At 56.7% G+C, this 19,986-nt stretch overlaps 2 protein-coding genes across 2 annotated transcripts; one reads left to right on the top strand and one right to left on the bottom strand.

The window, feature by feature from the left end:
- Positions 1–333: 333 nt before the first annotated feature.
- On the bottom strand, positions 334–6,665 carry WDR31 (WD repeat domain 31; the record flags this gene model as incomplete). Its single annotated transcript, XM_080355891.1, has 9 exons — positions 334–494; positions 1,150–1,312; positions 2,177–2,318; positions 3,130–3,197; positions 3,735–3,835; positions 3,919–4,063; positions 4,946–5,020; positions 5,907–6,027; positions 6,619–6,665. 9 exons carry the CDS (start codon positions 6,663–6,665, stop codon positions 334–336), a joined length of 1,023 nt encoding a protein of 340 aa, XP_080212017.1.
- A 2,875-nt stretch (positions 6,666–9,540) lies between these two features.
- Positions 9,541–19,311, top strand: BSPRY (B-box and SPRY domain containing; the record flags this gene model as incomplete). The annotated part of the gene is made up of 6 exons (XM_080356177.1): positions 9,541–9,594; positions 10,358–10,456; positions 11,038–11,268; positions 12,674–12,699; positions 13,861–13,985; positions 18,785–19,311. The coding sequence occupies 6 exons, from the start codon at positions 9,541–9,543 to the stop codon at positions 19,309–19,311; spliced, it is 1,062 nt and encodes a 353-aa protein (XP_080212303.1).
- Between the last annotated feature and the right edge of the window lie 675 nt (positions 19,312–19,986).

Here is a 19,986-nt window from a genome sequence, read left to right as displayed (position 1 = left end):
TGTGTGTGCTTGGGTTGGTTCTGGATGGCCTGAGCCTGGTGGCTTTGCAGCCAGGACAAGCTCCCCAGGGTGTTTCTCAAGTGGGGGTCAGTCCCGGCCCAGCCATCCCCCCGCGGCCCCCACAGCTCTGCCTGGCTCGGTCAGGAGCGAGAACAGGTCTCGAACGCATCCAGGATTTGTCCTCTAGACGGCTCTTGTGCCTTCCCATGAACAATAAATCCCCCGCCCCGCTGCCCGCACATCCCTGCTCTACGGGCACCGGGTCCCCCGGTGCTGGCAGTGGGGGCAGCTCTGGGGCGGTGTCCCCTTGCAGGGCGCTCTCTGTCACCGCGGTCAGAACGCTGCCACCTCCTCCAGCGCCGGGTCTGCGCGGTCGCTCACCCGCAGCACGTGGATCCCCGAGTTGAGGCCGGCGCAGAGCAGCGTGGAGCTGGCGCAGGCGGCCAGCGAGGCCAGCGGGCCCGAGCCCGGCGGGCAGGAGGTGGCCAGGCAGGCTGGGAGGGAGAGAGGGGACAATGGGGACACTGGGTTTGCTGAGATGAGACCACCCCAAGCTCCTGCCTCTGCCCGCGCACGTCCATCTGCTTGCGGGTGAGCTGCGCTCTGCGCTATCCCAGAGCCCCGCACCCAAAGGCATCGGGAGGTGCTGAGGGCAGGACAGAGCCGTCCCTGCGTCCCCCAGCACGGAGGGTGAACCCCAAACGCCCATGATTCCCCTGCAAGAGCACGAGCAAAGTGCGGGCGGCTGCTGACCAGCCCTGTCCTGCTGCACAGCTTCTGCTCTTTACGGCTTCTCGCTTGTATCTGCAGAAAGCCTGGCACTTCCCCTGGTCTTTTCCATTTTTATCATTTGTCCTTTCACTGCTGAACTTGGATATATCTCTAAAAGCCACCTCACCTTTGCTTGCTTTAATTTAGGAAGGACACATCATTGATGTTACGCACCCAAAAAAACCTCCTTGGCTGGAAGACAAGTAGAAACCCCTGGGTTTACTCTGGGACAAATTTCCTCCCTGCCCTACAGCTGGATTAGGGTAAAACCAAGAGGTTTCAGGCTTCATCGTGCCCATCATCACCGGGATACAGTCCCAAAGGAAGCAGTTTTGTGACCCCAGGGTAAGGCCCACTCGGGGCAGGACCCTCCCCTACCTCCAGTGTCTCGGTCCCAGACCTTCACGGTGCCGTCACACAAGGCCGTGGCAACGCTGGGGGTGAACGCTGGGCTCTGGGGCAGGAAGACGCATGAGGTCGTGGTCTGGAAATGCCCTTTGTACTCACACACCTGGTTCCGCGTCTGCCGTAGGTCCCACAGCTGCAAGACAAGGGGCAGCGTTCAGAGCTCGGGCTCTACTACTGTCCCCTGCCAACACGGAGCTGTTTTACAATGGAAGAAAGACCGTTTGGTTAAAGAGCCTTTGTCCCCTGCTCATGCTCACAGTCCTGGATGACTACAGACTCCGAAGGATTTTCACTGTCAGTGGCTATTTGAGCACATTCCTGCACCATCAGAGCTGCTGAGCAGATAACCACGCCTCCAGGCTGCCCCGTCCCCAGCCCTGCTCGCCCTGGCTTGGGTGGACTCAGCCTCTCTATGCTCCCGCATGGGGCTGGGACCTCGCAGGGCTGAACCCCTGGTTTGGAAACACATCAAGCCAGGGCTCCCTCACAGCCCTTCTGCCAGAGCCTCGTGCTCCTCCATGCCATCGCTGCAATACAACCCCAGTGCTTTCATCAGGAAGAACATCTGCTTAGATATTCTCTGAGCAGAAGAGTCACCAAAGGGGAAGCAGGAAGAATCACAGACCCCCAGCCTGGTTGGGGTTGCAGGACCTCTGCAGATCCCCAGCCCAGCCCTGTTCACGCAGGGTCACAGAGCAGGTCACACAGGTGGGTCCAGGGGGTTTGAATGTCTCAGAGCAGGAGACTCCACACCCGCTCTGGGCAGCCTGGGCCAGGCTCTGGCACCTCCCAGCAAACAAGTTTCTGCTCATGTTCACATGGAGCCTCCTGTGTTTCAGTCCATGACACCAACCTCTGGCCCTGCCCGGTGACACCAGCATAAGGCCAATGTGGTGGGAGCAAGCAGATCCTTGGAGTACTGACCTGCCCTGTGCTGAGTGCTGTGAACACTGGGGAAAAAACAGAAAAAGCAGAACTTGCAGCCCAGTGAACTCACGGTGGCCTCGCCGCCCTCCCCGCCGGAGCCGCTGCTGCTGCTGAGGCAGAACCGCCCGTCCTGGCTCACGTCACAGCACGTCTGGATGTGCCGCTTGGCTGGGAACGTGTGTGCCACCCGCAGCTCCCGGCTGTCCCAGACCCTGCAGGCAACGAGGGTGGGGAACTCAAACAACATCACTGCTGCAATGGGCTCCCCCTGTGCCCTCCCGCACACCCTCAGCTTTGCCCCTGCTGCCATCCCTTATGGAATCATAGAATCACAGATGGTTTGGGTTGAAGGGACCTCCCCAGCTCCCCAGTGCCCCCCTGCCATGACAGGGACATCTTCACCAGCTCAGGGTGCTCAGAGCCCCGTCCAGGCTGGCCTGGGATGTCTCCAGGGATGGTTCATCCACCACCTCTCTGGCCAACCTGGGCCAGGCTCTCACCACCCTCAGGGCAACAATTTCTTCCTCATGTCCAGCCTGAATCTCCCTCCTTTAGTTTAAAACCATCACCCTTTGTCCTGTCACAACAGGCCCTGCTAAACGTCTGTCCCCACCTCTCTTACAGGCTCCTGCTCAGGATGCCCCTACAGGGCCATTCCTCTCCTTCCTCCCTGCACACAGAGCTCCCAGAGCCCTCACCACATCCTTGCCTTTATCTGTTCCAGATCAATCTCTACCCAGAGCAGCTGTGCTGACCTTTCTTTTGTTATGAAGTCTCCTTTTTACCTCCAGTCGATGCCCAGTGCTGCTGACAGCCACAGGTGTCCCCATACCATCCTGCCCTGGCACCAGACCAGGCTCCAAGACCTGCCGAGCTGGACGGTGCCTTCCAGCCACCCAGCAGGGTGCAGGACACCAGCTGCTCATGACAACCAAAGAAACAGCCCCTTGTGCACGGGCATCTTCCACAATCCCTGTGCCCCGGGCTGTAACTCCCATCTCTGTGGCCACATGTAGAATTTACCTGATGGTTTTATCCTCGGAGGTCTGGATGACATAAGGCTCCCCAGGAACCCAGCACAGATGTGTCACCTGTGGAGAGGGAAGGATGAGCAGCAGCCTGGCCCATGTCTGCCCCCGAGTTCTCCCTCCTTGTGCTGGGTGGTGAGCAGGAAACACTGGATGAAGGTTTTTTCTGCTCCTGACCAGCGCTGCAGGTTCAATCCCAGTGTGGTTACTGGGGGTTATTTGCGGGCAGGGAGGTGCCAACAGCTCAACGGGACACGGAGCCATGGGAACAGAGGAACCACGGCAGCAGAGATGGTACCTGTACAGCTCCACCGGCACAGAGGCAACGCGGCCCCCACTGCACAATGTGCTTCCTAACAGCTCAGCCCTGAGTTAGAGCATTAATTAATTGCTGTGTGTCTCTTGGGGTCTTTGTGCTGGCGGATTTGCTGTTACCTGGAGAACAGAGTAAGCAGCCTGAACCTTTAATCTCGCTGAGTGCACAGCGGCTTCTTGCAGCACCAGGCTCAGGGCAAATTCACTCTACACGGCTTCACATGCAAAATAACCAAGTAAGCAATGAGGTACCAAGATGGGATGCAAGGAACCAACAGCTCCTACCAGATTCCTGGAGATAGCGGCTCTGCCCAGACACTCTCCGGTCTCAATGTCCCACTTGCACACGGTGTTGTCTCGTGAACCCGTGCACAGCTGGGACACATCTGCAACCACAAGGTAATGTGAAAAAAAGGTCAAGAAAAGTTGCCAAGAAGCCCCTGGAGAACAGGAGCGTGTTGTTCCTCACCCGGGCTCACTGCCAGGCCAGTAACAACCAGGTTGTGTCCTGGGAAGCGCTGCCTTGGCCCCGGAGTCCCGTGGAGCTCCCACATCATCACTGTCTTGTCCCGGGACGCGCTGAAGATTCTGTTGGAGTCAAGGGCGCAGGTGACCTGCCAGGGACAAGACAGGAGAGGCCGGTTCATCTCCCCGGCACGGGGAGAGCACAACACTCCTGTGTCATGTCAAAGCCCAAGATGTGTGGAAATGAGACTGGGGAGAGCGGGACCTTCCAACTGGATGTGCAGCTGCTGTGCTGCTGTCCTGCTGTGCCGGACCCCGACACGGGGCACTGGGGGAACCAGCCAGCCCCAGCGCGACCGCTGCAGCCCGTGCTGCGGCCGGGGGGATCTGTCCTCAGAAACCTTGGATTTTATGGGAAAAACTGCCTTCAAAACTCAGATGAGCCCAGTGTGCAGTTGCTTTGAGCACTGGGATGGAGGAAGCCCCTTCATCCTGCCAAAACTCACAGCCCAGGGGCCCTGGGGACAGTCTCAGCCGGAGGGGCTCCAGCCACGCTGTGCACACAGCAACAACCCCCACACGTTTGCTCTCCCACTGGTGTGTTTGGCTTTGTAATCAGGATGCCAGAAGGGAAACTGAAGCCCTGCTGTTCCCACACATGGCTGATTTGTAGAATAATGACGAGTCTAGTGGAATGAGACCTGAAGGAAATGAATGGCATCTCTGAATGAAAAACTTGACCTAGGTTTTGCTGAGTTTTTGCTACACAGTCTCTTGGAGGGGAAGAGGAGCACATGTCCAAGCCTCTTGGAGCCCTGTTTGGTCTGGATGCAACTTCGTGCTGCTTTCCTGGACACCAAATATCAGCTGTGACCTTGGGAAAAACTAACGCATCCTAACACCCCGGTCCCTCTTTCTGACGGAGCACGGCGAACCCTCTGCTTTGACAAACTCCTGCTCCGCCATTCCCGGTTCCCCAGTTCCCGACAGGACACAGCAGACCCCACCGCACCCCATCCCTTGTCACCCACCTTGGTGACCTCCCGCTCGTGCCCGAGGAACCTCCGCAGCACAGCCCCGGATCTCCAGCTGCAAACAGCCACGCTCTGCGGGGCGGGGGGACAGGGATCAGCGGGGGGGCAGCTGAAGGAGGGACAACTATGCACCGTCTTGGTTACATTACATCAAGACCCCTGCACAGTCCAAGCTTGAAGAGGGAGCAGATTCCTCTGGTTTTGAGCTGACACAATTTGCTATTTTGAGCAAATACAACTGTCTTTAGAGCCTGTTGGTTGTCAGATAACAAAAGAAAAGGATCAGTCCAGTGATGCACCAGTGACCGGTGAGGGGCTGGAGCACAAGTGTGATGGAGCGGCTGAGGGACCTGGGGGGTTCAGCTGGAGAACAGGAGCTGAGGGGAGACCTTCTGATCTCTGAACTGCCTGAAAGGAGCTTGGAGCCAGGGGGGTCGGGCTCTGCTCCCCAGGAACAAGCGCCAGGAGCAGAGGAAACGGCCTCAAGTTGCGCCAGGGGAGGTTGAGGTTGGATGTGGGAACAATTTCTTCCCCAAAGGGCTGTGGGGCATTGGAACAGGCTGCCCAGGGCAGTGCTGGAGTCACCATCCCTGGAGGGCTGGACAGACGGACATGAGGTTCTCAGGACATGGGGCAGTGCCAGGGGTGGGTTATGGTTGGACTCGATGAACTTGAGGGGCTCTTCCAAACAAAATGATTCTATAATTCTATGATCCCAAGCCTGGGTGAAAGCATTTGATGTGATCTGAGGTCTGGAGACACTTTTTTTGATTCAATGTGCTTCGGTGTGTGCCCTCACCCTAAGCTCTTTTCTTTCTAAATTCAAGACCTGACAAAGCATTTACCATTCACAGACATGTTTAGAGCTCACATTTAAACCACATCAACTTATTTTCTCCGTGTCAATACATTCTCCTGCCTGTGACGTGCTCTGTGCCCCATGGCGGGGGTACCTCACCTTGTCCCCTCCTCCTGACACGCACAGGTCTGGTTCGAGAGCAGCCACAGAGGTGACGCCGTCGGTGTGCACGGGGCCGAGCTGCCCCACGGGTCCTGTCCCTTCCCCGGAGCCATCGGCCCTGCGGCAGGCACAGAGACGCTGACAGGAGCTGCACGGCGCTTTACGGCAAAGCCAGGGTGACATTGCCCAGAGCCCGAGGTCTGGGAGGCGGCACCACCGGCTGGGCTGGAGGACAATGTGTTAGAAAGCCAAAGAGAAGCTTCGAATGGACAAACACATCTCCTGGAGCAGGTGGGACGGCACTCACAGCTGATCTCTGGGCAGAGATCGCCCACCTCGCTGCCAGAGAACCAGCTGTTGCCTCCCGCCGATCAAAGGTGATAACTCTGAAGAGACAATGGTTTGGATATTTGGGCCAAACAGCTGCCCTGGAGCTGTCAGCCTTCAGAGCTCTGCCTAAGCCATCACACAGCATGACCACCGGCCACATTTACAAACTCAGCCCCTCCTGCAAGCTATAGTTTGGATTTCAGTCCCCCAAGAAGCTGAACAGACTTTATATATGAGCCAAAAATCAAAATCTGATTCATACATTCAATAATGAAACTAAACCCACGTGCTTGCTATATTCTCTGTTCATTCGCTGTTCTCTATTCACTCTCATAACTGGTTTATGAACATAAGACATGATCACCTGGGGCTGCTTTACCTGTATTTGGCGGTGTGGAGGCTGATTTTACTGTGCAGTTTCCCCATGGCCCTGCTGACCAGCACGGCTCCCACCGCGACCGGCAGCGCTCAGCATCACACCAGCACCTCGGGACACGACCTGTGCAGGAGGAGACACTGCGCTGCTGGGAATCCAGGGGTGTTTCTGCTTGTTACACATATGGGATGAAGTACTGATAACATGTTATCTACACCTTAACTTCATTTAGAATAAGAGAACGGGACATTATTGTGGCCTTTCCATACTTAAAAGGGGCCCATAAGAAAGATGAGGACAGACTTTTGAGCAGGGCCTGTTGCGATAGGACAAGGGGTGATGGTTTTAAACTAAAGGAGGAAGATTCAGGCCGGACACGAGGAAGAAATTGTTGCCCTGAGGGTGGTGAGAGCCTGGCCCAGGTTGGCCAGAGAGGTGGTGGATGAACCATCCCTGGAGACATCCCAGGCCAGGCTGGACGGGGCTCTGAGCAACCTGAGCTGGTGCAGATGTCCCTGTCATGGCAGGAGGGGCACTGGGGAGCTGGGAAGGTCCCTTCACCCCAAACCATTCTGTGGTTCTATGATTCTAGATGACATCTAGAGCTCCCTAGTCAAACTTCTCATTCCGAGCAGAACCAGCTTCAATGATGAGGTTACTGGGCCCTAACAGCTGAGATTAAACCACCTTGCTAACCCAGATGCCTTTAGCAAAACCCCACCTGCTGTCCAGGCTGGACCAGCCTGCCCCGTCCCAGGGCGTCCCTCGCGAGCAGCAGCTCATCTGCGTCCTCACGGGTCACAGACCGGGCACAAACCAGTTTCAGTTGCAGTGAATTGCCACGTGCAGTAATCGGCTTCTTCTTATCTCAAGATGCACTAATGGGATTTAGCGTGTGCTGAGTGTATGTTAACATTCCCATCTTCTGGGTCAGTAGGATTTTGTTAATAAAAATTAGAAAAAATACCCCACCTGCTTGTTCCAGCAACAAAAAATGTGCTTCAAAGCTCTGCCCATGAAAACTTGAAAACCAAGTACTGGAAGCACTAAGATGGGTTGGGTTTCTACAAAACATTCCCTTTCTAATTTTACCCTCACAGCCTTTGTAATTAGCAATTAGTAATACCCGGTTAATCTCTGCCTGTTCCATCCAGGAGTTTGCAGGTTCAACAGATGTGAAGAACAATAATTCTCACAGCTGAGGGGCAGTGATAGTTCAGCAATTTAGTTCTATCAGGTGCCAAACTGTTTCAGTACATTAGGAACAAACATGATTTTTCTTTGACAATGGGAAAACTCTGGAAGCTGTTTCTCCTGCAAAATAAGATTCTAGGAAAAAACATAGGCTTATATTCTGACTTTCTAATTACAATGATTACTCCGTTTCCCAACCAGCAGTTAGTTTCCCCACTTATGTGGTTAACGTACACGTGCAACCGTCCCTACCTGCACGTCAGCTCAAGCCGAGCCGGGTCAAGCGGAGAGCGGCCGGTGCCTGCGTGAGGCTGCCAGCACAGCCGGGGGTGCTTCTCGTGTCCAACCACGTTCTCCTGCCTCCTGCCCACTGGAAAAAAGAGTAGATGTTTCTGAATGGTGAACAAGAACAGTAGTTGCTAGGGCAGAATGTTCATGTGAGGTTTTGCTGCCTGGCAGGCTTCCCTGCACAGATTTACCACGAGCCGGGGCTCTGTAATAACACAGGGATTGTGCAGCGACCGGTCCACACGGAGCTGCACCCCCAGATGTCTGAATGTCACACTGCAGGGTCCCCTGTCCTCCCTTCCCCTCAAATGTGTTGCTGAACAGAAATCCTGTTGTTTTACCAAATCCTTTTTAAAAAATAACCCACACTGCTGCCTAAGCCTGTGCAGGCACTGCAGGGAAATCCATACCCTGGAATAAAGAAACGACAATATCCACAGCAGCGCCGCATCAACCCCAGCAGAGCCCTCTGCTCACTGCCGCGGGGTGTTGAACATCCCTTAGAAAAGGGGCGTTTGACTGTCTTTGGGGAGGACACAGGGACAGCCTCGAGTCCCTATAGCTTGGGGTGACCCCATGGCAATGATGTGGGTCCCTATAGCTGGGAATGACCCCATGGCAATGATGTGGGGACCTATCACCGGGGGTGACACCTTGGGTGCATCCCAGGTCCCTGTAGATAGGGGGAACCCCACAAGTGGGATGTGGTGCAGCATGGGTGCATTGCGGGTCCTTATAGCCGGGGCAGCCCCTGGGAGGGACATGGGAACAACATGGATCCCTATAGCTGGGGCAGCCCCTGGGAAGGACATGGGGACAACATGAGTCCCTCCCTATAGCTGGGGCAACCCCATAGGAAGGCTGTAGGGCAGCGCCTGGGAGGGACATGGGGACAACATGGGTCCCTATAGCTGGGGCAGCCCCATAGGACGGCTGTAGGGCAGCCCCTGGGAGGGACATGGGGACAACATGGATCCCTATAGCCGGGGCAGCCCCTGGGAAGGACATGGGGACAACATGGGTCCCTATAGCTGGGGCAGCCCCTGGGAGGGACATGGGGACAACATGGGTCCCTATAGCCGGGGCAGCCCCTGGGAGGGACATGGGGACAACATGGGTCCCTATAGCTGGGGCAACCCCATAGGAAGGCTGTAGGGCAGCCCCTGGGAGGGACATGGGGACAACATGGATCCCTATAGCCGGGGCAGCCCCTGGGAAGGACATGGGGACAACACGGGTCCCTATAGCTGGGGCAGCCCCACAGTGAGGTTACGGGGCGCCCAGCCCAGCCCCAGGCACCCGCCGTGCGGAGCCGCCCCCGCCGCGCACTCACCGGGGCCGGCCCGTCCCGCCGCGTCCCGCCCGGCCGGCGGCGCGGGGCGGAGCGATGAGCAGGGCCGGGCGGGGCCGCCGCCGCCCCCGCGGCAGGTGCCGGGGCGCAGCATGGCCCAGCGGGGCGGGGGGCGGCCGCTGCCGGAGCGGGCGGCGGATCTGCGGGTGAGCTGCGACGGGGGACCGGGAAGCGGGACCGGGACCGGGACCGGGACCCTGACCCTGCCCCTGACCCTGACCCTGCCCCGGGGGCGCCGGGGCCGTTCCGCGCTGCCCGCCGGTGTGCGGGGCTGCCTGCGGCGGGGGGGCTGGGGCTGAGGCGGACCACGTGTGGGTCCGGGGTGGTCGGGGAGCTCCCGTGGGGAGCCGCGGGGTCGTGGGGATCCTCTGGAGGGTGCGGGATGTGTGAGCGATTCCCGCGGGGAGGTGGGTTCTTTGAGGGTCTCCTGGTGGGGTGTGGAGCCACGCAAGGGGTCCCCCGTGGGGATGGGGGCTGGGTGTGGGGCTCCTGGCGGGGTCTAGGGAGGGGCCCGGTGGGGCGTGGAGCCTCGTGAGGGGTGCCCCGTGGGGAGGGAGTCTCTCTATGGGGTTCCTGGCTGAGTGTGGGGCTGTGTGAGGGGTCCCCCGTGGGGCTCAGGGCTCTCTGTAGGGAACCTGGCAGGGTGTGGGGTCATGTGGGGCTCTTGGTGGGGTGTGGGGCCACATGAGTGGTCCCCCGTGGGGATGGGGGCTGTCTGCGGGGGTCCTGGCAGGCTGTGGGGCTGTGTGGGGTCTGTGTTGGGGTGTGGGGCTGTGTGAGGGTCCCCCCTGGGGATGGGGCTCTCTCTGGGTGCTGTGTGAGGTCCCCAGGTGCTGTGGGGGTTGGTGGGGGTCCAGTGGGGTCTGGCTGGGCTGAGTGGGGGGCTCGGGGCCACCATCTGTGTTCCAGAACAAGATCGTGGACCGGTGCGAGCGGCTCCAGCTGCAGAGTGCGGCCATCGCCCGGCACCTGGACGCAGTGCTGCCCGCCAAGGACCAGGGTGTGCTGGTATGTCCCTGTCCCCTCTCCCCGCATGGAGCTCAGCTGGCTCCATGTGCTCCCATGCATGCTGAGCTCTTGGGGGGCTTGTCACTGTGCAGGGGTTGTCCCCCTTGCACCCCACAGCTTGTGCAGCACCAGCCTGTGCCTACTATTCCTGCTTCATCTACCTAAAAATGTACACAAATGATGAATTTCTTGGTGTTAGCATGCAGCCATCAAACATCCCACTAGGACCAGGGTCTTACTGATTCCTGATCTTATTTGTGCCCCTGTCACTGAGGACAACAGACAGTCCTCAAGGTGGCTGTTTCTCGCCCATAGCAAACCCTGGAAGATCTGCTGAGGAATGGGACTCTGATCCCTCGCAGGTTGTCACATAAGCACCAGGGTTAGGCCAGGAGGCAGCAGGCAGGTTTGAGAATGATTCTCACATTTATCTCGGCTGGCATCATGATGATTACCACGGCTTGGGCTCAATTAACAGGGTTAATTAGCAGCTGAGCCCTCAGAAAGCTGGCAGAAGTGGTCGGTGCTCTCACTGGGGTTGAAGCAAGGCTGATGGTTCTTCCCTGTCCTTGCCCTGGCAGAGCGCGGCCAACGCGGCGCGGGAGCTGGTGATCCAGAGGCTGCTCTTCGTGGGGAACGCGTGCGAAAACGAGGAGCAGCGGCTGCTGGAGAAGGTGCACGCGGAGGAGGAGCGGGCGCACCAGAGCATCCTGACCCAGCGGGTGCACTGGGCTGAGGCTTTGCAGAAGCTGGGTGCCCTCCGAACATACCTGGTGGACATGATCACCAACCTGGACGACCAGGCGTTGGTGGTGAGTGCTACTCCTTGTGCCAACAGACAAGTTAGTCAGCCCAGAAGTGACCTAGACTTTTCATCATGGATATTATGGGACTTAAATATGGTGTTCAGCAGCTTGCTGCACTGACAGCAAGGAGGCAGAGTTGGACAGTACTACATTTGGAGGTCTAGCTCAAGGAACCTCCTTCACCTGGCCCCTGTGGTTTTTTGGTGGTTCCTGGAGCATCTACTCTGCCCAATTCTGCTTTTGCTTGCAGTGAGGTTCAAACACCCAGGCTCAGGACAGCTGTGGCTTGAGAGCTGCTTTTGTAGCAGTTATCTGGGCTACCAGTTTTCTAGTGTTTAGCCCTCCTCTTGCCACGTGTAACTTTGTGAAGAGGGGGCAGCAGCTCTGCTTGAAAACCGGAAGCGATCCCGGGGCAGAAGGTGGATGGTTGTTCCTTTGGTGGGAAACGCAGCATCTGTCCTGCCCCAGCATCTCCCCTGGGCGGGCTGTAGAGAGTAGAGGCTGGAAAGCAAGATCCATCAGATGCCTGTGGCAGAAACCATCCAGACCCTCAATTTCTGCTTTTGCCACATAGTGGCGGGGAAATAGGAGAAATACATTCTCCACCCTGGGTTGTTGGTGTTGGTATTTGTGTCTATCAGGAACCGATAACGTGTCATGTCACGGGAAGGTGAAAAAGGCATGCAGAGCACCCTGCAGCTCATATTTGAGCCCGGCTCAAGTGTTTTTCTACCACTTTGTTAACTGGGCTGTACCTTGAGAACACACCATTACCAGCAGGTACAGGAACAAGAGGAACACGAGGTTATTTAACCCTTGGTTGTGTCCTCTGCAGCATCGCCCCTCACCGAAAGCTTTGGCGGTGTTTGCTGCAAGCACGCGTTGTTCCTGCAGCGTGTCCCGGCGGGGTGGGGAGGAGGAGGGTTTCACGCTCTGACCAGAGCTCCCAAATATGGACAGCTCGGAGTCTGCCAGAGGGTACGGAGTCAGAGCTGGTTCTTTGTGGGTCCAGAGACTTTCCTACCCCAGCTCTCCCACGTGTTTCCCTTGCACCAGGTGATCCAGCTGTACTTGCTCTGCTTGCACGTGGAGCAGTGACAGGCTCCATCTGGATGCCCCATGGCCCTGTTTGTCCCCCAGCCACCCCGTCTCACTGGTGCAGCAGACACTGCCCCTAGCCAGATGTAGAAGCTGTATCACCCACAGCCATTCCCATTTGTTTTCTGAATCAAGGAGTGGAAAGTGCTGCAGCTGAAGATGGATGTTGGGTGTTCCCCTGACTCCTCAGGGGTTCCTCTGGGTCAGGAAGAACAGTGCTCCCTGGGTGCTGGGTTTGCTGTGTGCTGGCTCGTGTTTGGGATTTATCTGCAGGGATTTCAGCTCTGATGACTCTTTCTCTCCTTGTCCCCAGTGTGCAGAACAGGAGATCTTCGAGAGGTGAGTCCCTGGTCCTTCCCCTGACCCTGCTCTGTGGCTCCCGCTGTCAGCAGCGTGTCCTTGCTTGAGCAGCAGGTGACACCCTCTCTTTCCTCTGTCACGCTGCTTCGTGGAGGACAAGGACAGGGCAAAAAGATGCCGATGTGGCCTCTTGTCTCGGCTTCACATGCTACTCAAGACAAAGCAGTCTGGCACCTGGTGATGCTCCGTGTGCGCGGTCTCCCCAGAGGCATTGCCAGATGTGCTGGCGCTTGCTGGAGACCGTCTCCAGCTCCTTGGAAAGCTCCCAGGGAGGTGGGACGAGCCTGTCCCTGGCCTGTTGGCAGGAGGTGGGGTGGTTCACCTGGAAATCTGGCGTGCTCCGTGCCAAGGGCTGCTGGCACAGCATCGCCAGAGGGACAGCGCGCCCAGGCTGCCCCCAGGCAGGCAGGCTGCATGGGCGAGAACTGAGCACGGATTTTGGCATTGCTGATGGTCGCCATCAGTTGCATTGGGCTGCCCTTCCTTGTGAATGTGGCTGCGTTTGTACAGACGTTTATTTCCGTAGCTCTACAAGGTGCTGGCTGGACTCTGCTGCCCAAAGGACTTTCAGGAGTGTTTTCCTGGAACCTGCCTGTAGCGAGTAAGAAATGTGCCACGGCACAGCACCAGCAGCCAGGAGCAGAGCTGTTACCCAGAGCCAGTTCCCATGTGTGCTGCAGCCACAGGAACACAGCAAACCCTCAGTGTCCTCGCTGTGCTCTGTGAAACCCCGAGTCCCGCTTGCTCTCCCATTGCACCCCGCTTTGCTCAGGTGTTGTTGATAAAGAGGGAAATCTGATTCTCTCTCTGCAGCCCGTTCTTTGTGCTCCTCTTGTGCTCTGACATCCGCTCCCAGCCGCGTTTACTCTGCGCCTGCTGAGCTGTTGGCTCAGGCTGCTGGGATTGTGTTTTGAAACACTGAAAGTCCTTTCAGAAAGGACTGGAATCAAAGCCAACCGAAAGTATCACATAGGACAAGAGCTTGTCTAGAAACCCCCACTGTAGTTTCTCCGCACTGCTCCTCTTGCAGCCGCTCCAGCTCATCTTTCTGCCCTACCTCCTGGCGATCTTTATAAACACTTCCCCGCACTGGTCAATAAATCATTGTATTTCCAAATAACTCTTGTTTTCCTTTGCTAGGACGGAGCTGGCGGAGGGAATCTTGGAGCCGCAGGAGTCCCTGAAGTTAAACTTTAACCAGACGTGTGTCCAGAGTCCGCTGCTGCACCGGCTCTGGGCCTCTGCTGTCCTGTGCTGTGTGGCAGGTCGGTGTCCCGCTCGGGCCTCGCGCTCTCCGGGGATTCCTGCGCGCCTGTTCGTGTTGTGCCCAAAGAAACACCGCGATGCTGTATCAAAACATCCCGGTGCCGTGTCCTGTCCCCTCTGCTGTCCCAGCCCCTGCTAGTTGCGTGGAGCCCCAAGCCAGGGGGGCAGCAGCAGCTCTAGGAGGTTTTTTAGGAGCGGGGGCGGGAGCTCGAAGCAGCTGGTTGTGGCTTGGAGCAGAACTGGGGTTTGAGCAGACTGTGTCTTTTATCAGCTCTGTTTCTGAGCCTCATTTGGTTTCATTTGTTGTTTCCTGGGTCACTTGGTGACCGCAGTGAAGCTGCTGCAGGAATCTCTGTCCCAGAAATCCCTCCTCACCGTGTTTAGCTTTGGCCTGACGGTGATTTTAAAAGCAGGTGAGCTGCCCATGTGGCATCTGTACAGTGCTCTGGTGCGCTGGAATGAGAACTGAGTAGATGCAGGAGCTTTCTGATCATAAGCTGAGATTATGGCCGCGCACGAGCGGTGGTCGGTTGGGGACGTTTGTCACCTGGCTCAGCTCCTGCCGCACAGCTGGGGTTGCACCAGAGGCGTTTGTTGGGCAGTGACGTGCGCTGGGGAGGGTGTTGCCAGGTTGGTGCCGGCTCTGTTGAGCAGGGAAGAGATGGCTTTCTTCCGGCTCTGATCTGCTTGAGTTGCTGGTTGTGAAATGTTAGTTTTATTCTTGCATCATTAGAGTGTTTCAAATATAGCTTTTGTCCCGCAAAGGTGGCACTATCCTTCACAATTTGAAAACATTTGTCCTGTGTGTCACCTCATGAAAAATCCCTGGGGTCATCTTTCCAAAGCTTTTGCATTGACATTTGATTTTTGCTCATCTCACTCTTGATGCTGATGGGCAGTTCGCAGGTTTTCCCTGTTCCAGGTCCCTCTCCAAGGTGTGCGCTTCTGGCTTTTATTGCTCTTGTGTTTTCTGGGATTAGCTTGAGAGCCTGTGTGTACCAGCCAACACCATCATTTGTTTCTTCTGGAAGCTCTGGTGTTGCCTCCTTTTGTGATGAATTTCCCTCTGTTTTGAGTCTTTGAGTGCTGACAGTCACGCAGACCCCTGCAGTTGTACATTGTCAAAGTCCAGCAGGTTCTCAGCAGATATTCATGCAGGAAACCTTTCTCTAATTCTCTTTGTTGTGACATGGTTCATTTATAGATTCCTTTCCCAATAGCACCCTTGTCTAAGGCGTTCAGTCCTAGTAACGGGTCTGTTGGTGCATTCAGTACACTCTGGTTTGGGTTTTTGTCTTTATTTGTGGTTACATTTAACATGTCCTTGTTGCTTGCTGAGAATCCCTGCCATATCTGTACTCATCTCACTGAGTCTCACCCAGGACCCAGCCGTAGGGATTTAATATTAACTGCAGTGGTCCTAGCTTTTGTTAAGATGCGTTAATATTATGTTCCACTTGGTGGTCCCTCCTCCCAAACTGCTTGAAACCAGTGAATTCCTAGTCTTGATGGTTTCACAGACTCCCAGCCTGGTTGGGTTGCAGGGACCTTTGCAGATCCCCAGCCCCACCTGCTCACGCAGGGTCACAGAGCAGATCACACAGGTGGGTCCAGGGGGTTTGAATGTCTCAGAGCAGGAGACTCCACACCCGCTCTGGGCAGCCTGGGCCAGGCTCTGGCACCTCCCAGCAAACAAGTTTCTGCTCATGTTCACATGGAGCCTCCTGTGTTTCAGTCTGTGCCCGTTGCCCCTCACCCTGGCGTTGGGCACCATGAACAGAGTCTGGTCCATCCTCTTGCCCCATAGCCTGTGAAAAACTTGGAAAGCAGCAGGTGAAAGAACCTGCATTTCACTCCCCAAAATAAACACAATCCTTTGGATGCCTTCACTTGGCATCCAGGCTTCTGTATCGCTTATGTTTGGGGTTGGCAGCTTCTTCCCTAACTGGGAGGTGATGTCGATCTCCTGGCACCGTTCCGGGGGGGCTCTCGGTTCGTGGCCACCCCTGTGAGTGCTGGGGGGGCAGGTGCTGGCTGGAGGCCCCACGCAGGAGCCTCTGCAGAGGTGACACACACTGAAGCTGTCCCAGCCGGCTGGGACGTTGGGCTGCTCCGTGGTGACCTTCTGCCCCAGGGACCAGGCTGGGTCTGGATCCCAGCTCAGTGCCTAGATCTAGCTACGAGGACTTTCATTGCAGATGTGTGAGTTTGGAAATGGGAATTTGGGATTTTTAAAAGTAGTAAAATGTGTTGCTGGTAGCATATACGTAATTAACAGAGCGGTTAACCATGTTAACTTACCTGCTCAGCATCCCTCGTCTCTCGGAAGTGGCAAGACCACTCTGACGGGTTCTGTACACAGAGAAAATAGGTTTGGGGATGGGATGAATTCCCAGTGGAATTGTTCATCAGAATATATGGGAATATCCAGAGGGCAGATGTAATAATTACAAAACACTTGTCTGTGTGGGAAAATTTCCTGATCTGAATTACTCGGCCAGCGCTTCCCCTCCCTCGGGTGCTCCCATGGAACCGCGATTCCACAAGGAAGCTACATGGGTGTCACCAGGGTGGTATTTCCTCGCATGGTTGATCCCTGTGTATGAACACCAGCATGCAGCCCTGTACCTGGGTTAGATGGCTGTTGCACAATATGAGGTTTAATGTCAGAGGAAGACAAAGTCTTGTACTGCTCCATTTTCTATGAATTCGTAGCAGCATTTGGCTTCCTGGAAAGTCAACCTACAAATAGGCAGCGTGGGTGAACACAGATGTGCAGGCCTGCGGGGGGCAGGCACCCTGCAAAGCGTTTGGTTGCTGCTCAATGAAATCAGCCATCAAAGAATGGGGCTGTCTGCTTCGGCTGGAAGGGGAAGGTGTCTTCAGCTCCTCTCTCTGCTCGCTGCTGCATGTGCATGCGGCACTTCCATGTTGTGCAAACCGAGATTTCAGCCTTGCTTTTCTCCTGCCAGGGAGCCGCAGGGCAGGTGCCGCCCTCGGAACCCACTGGCCAGCGCTGCTGCAGCCGGGTGCTGGTCGGAGGGATGCTGGCCAGGGTCTGTGTAGGTGCTGGGTCAGGTCGGGCTCTGGGCTGTCCCCATTCAGGCTGCAGTGTCATGGTGTGAAGGCAAATGGTACCTGCGGTGCATGAGGAAGAGTGTGACCAGCAGGTCAAGGGAGGTTTATCCTCCTGCTCTGCATTTGGGGTTGTGTCCAATTCTGGGCTCCCCAGTTGAAGAAGGACCAGGAATCACTGGAGAGAGTCCATTGGAGGGACACAAAGATGCTGAGGGGTCTGGAGCATCTTCCTGATGAGGAGACACTGAGAGAGCTGGGGCTGTTCAGCTGGAGAAGCTGAGAGGGATCTGATCAATGGGATCAATATCTCAGGGTGGGTGTCAGAGGGTGGACCAGACTCTGCTCAGTGGTGCCCAGCGCCAGGGTGAGGGGCAACAGGCACAGACTGAAACACAGGAGGCTCTATGTGAACATGAGCAGAAACTTGTTTGCTGGGAGGTGCCAGAGCCTGGCCCAGGCTGCCCAGAGCGGGTGTGGAGTCTCCTGCTCTGAGACATTCAAACCCCCTGGACCCACCTGTGTGATCTGCTCTGTGACCCTGCGTGAGCAGGGCTGGGCTGGGGATCTGCAGAGGTCCCTGCAACCCAACCAGGCTGGGATTCTGTGACTCTTTAAGGGCCTCATCCTGCCAGGCGCTGGGTGCTGAGCAGAGCGTGGTAGGTCAATGGCCAGAGCAGGGCTGATATGGTAGAGCTGGCAACAGGGCTGGGAGATTAAGTGACTCACCTGCTCCAGCCTTGTTTCCGTGTCAGCTTAAGACCCAAAATGAACGAGGGGAGGGTGGGGGAAGGCAGGGCAGGGAGGGGCACCCGCAGGTAGAAACCTGGTCACCCCAGGAGCAGGTGAGTCAACTGCCATCAGCCTCATTTGTCTCTTTGCTTAGAGAATTTACAGAGTGAGGGGAGCACTCGTGCAGTTCTTCAGCACTTGCACCGCTCTGCGTGCTGGGTGCTGTGGCCACGGGGCTGATGTGGAGCCGACCGCAGCGGGCGAGGGTCCTCGGCCAGCCCGGCTCGCACCCGGCTGCAGCTCACGGGGTTTGCGTTGCAGCACAAAGGCAACTGGGCAGCCCCTTATTTCGCAGCAAAACAAATCGAGTCCTGGCCATGCTCATCTCTCGTACCTGGTGCCACCTCCCTGTGCTGCTCCCAACCGCTCAGGGTGGGCTGATTACTGACCTTATAGAAGGAAAGGGATTTCCCCTGCCCAGGCCTCCCTGTTCCTCCTCATTCCTGTGTTACCGGCTTTGCAGGTTTTTCTGCAAACAGGCCTGTCCTTGCGCAGGCTCTCCTCTCGGGCTGGGGGAGAGGTCGGGTCATGCTGGCCCACAGTGGGGGTGGGAAGGGACAGGGCTCAGATTTGGGTCTTTCCCAAAGGTGGGATGAACCGAACCTGCCGAGTTCTGTTTTGTGGGGATTTGGGCTGGGCTCAGAGTGAGATGAGCAGCGTCTCCTCTGACTCTGCGGGACTTGTGCGAGGGTGCAGAGCTGTTGGGGAGGGCTGGGCTTTGAGTCTCTGCCTTGTTCTGGCCCTGGCTGGGGAGGGCCGGCTGCAGGGAGCCCCCAGCCCCACGTCACCCCGTGCGCGAAGATGTGTCCCCAGGAGCAATATGCGAGGAGATGGCCATTGTGATTGTGTTTCCAATGGCCGTAACTAGTTTGGGTAGTTCAGGCGGCGCCACCCCGTCGGTGCTCATCTCATCACGTGGCTTTTCTTGCAGGCTCCCAGGAGATTCACATCGATGAGAAAACCATCAGCCCCCACCTCAGCCTGTCAGAAGACAAGAGAACCCTGACCTTCAGCCCCAAGAAAGGAAAGGTGAACTTGGACTGCCCCGAGCGGTTTGACCACTGGCCCAACGCTTTGGCCACTCTGGCTTTCCGCTCAGGCATCTGCGCGTGGAAGGTCAGCGTGGAGCAGAGCTGCGCCTACAAGCTGGGGGTTTGCTACAGCTCCGTGCCCAGGAAGGGCTCTGCCAACGAAGGCCGCCTGGGCTTCAACGCTGTCTCCTGGGTCTTCTCGCGCTACGACAAGGAGTTCAGGTTCCTGCACGCCGGGCAGCCGCGCGCGGTGGAGCTGCTCAAGGCTCCAGCCGAGATCGGGGTGCTGGTTGACTTTGCGGGAGGGGAGGTGCTTTTTTATGACCCTGATTCCTGCGCCATCCTCTTCTCCCACAGGGAGAACTTCACAGAGCCCCTCTATCCCGTCTTTGCTGTGGCACACGAGAGCATCTCGCTTGTCCAGTGAACAAAACGTTGCACTCACTGGGGGGCTGAATATATCACTGTATGTACAGTGACTGTATATACACTATACAGTACATTTGTGGGGTGAAAGAAGCCCAGATAGGGTTGCTGGCTCATGTAAAGTGGTGTTCAGACAAGAGTTGCCTTCACAGAATCCCACCCTGGTTGGGTTGCAGGGACCTCTGCAGATCCCCAGCCCAGTCCTGCTCACGCAGGGTCACAGAGCAGATCACACAGGTGGGTCCAGGCGGTTTGAATGTCTCAGAGCAGGAGACTCCACACCCGCTCTGGGCAGCCTAGGCCAGGCTCTGGCACCTCCCAGCAAACAAGTTTCTGTTCATGTTCACATGGAGCCTCCTGTGTTTCAGTCTGTGCCCGTTGCCCCTCACCCTGGCGCTGGGCACCACTGAACAGAGTCTGGTCCACCCTCTGACACCCACCCTGAGGTATTGATCAGCATCAATGAGATCTCTCTCAGCTTCTCCAGCTGAACAGCCCCAGCTCTCTCAGTGTCTCCTCATCAGGAAGATGCTCCAGACCCCTCAGCATCTTTGTGTCCCTTCCTGGACTCTCTCCAGTGATTCCTTGTCCTTCTTCAACTGGGGAGCCCAGAGCTGGACACAGAACTGCAGATGGGGCCTCACCAGGGCAGAGCAGAGGGGGAGGATGAACCTCC

Source organism: Nesoenas mayeri (genome assembly GCF_963082525.1).
Source record: "Nesoenas mayeri genome assembly, chromosome: 18".
In the NCBI taxonomy this organism is placed as follows: Eukaryota; Metazoa; Chordata; class Aves; order Columbiformes; family Columbidae; genus Nesoenas; species Nesoenas mayeri.
Note: the sequence above shows the minus strand (reverse complement) of the source record. Positions and strands in the feature narration are given on the sequence as shown.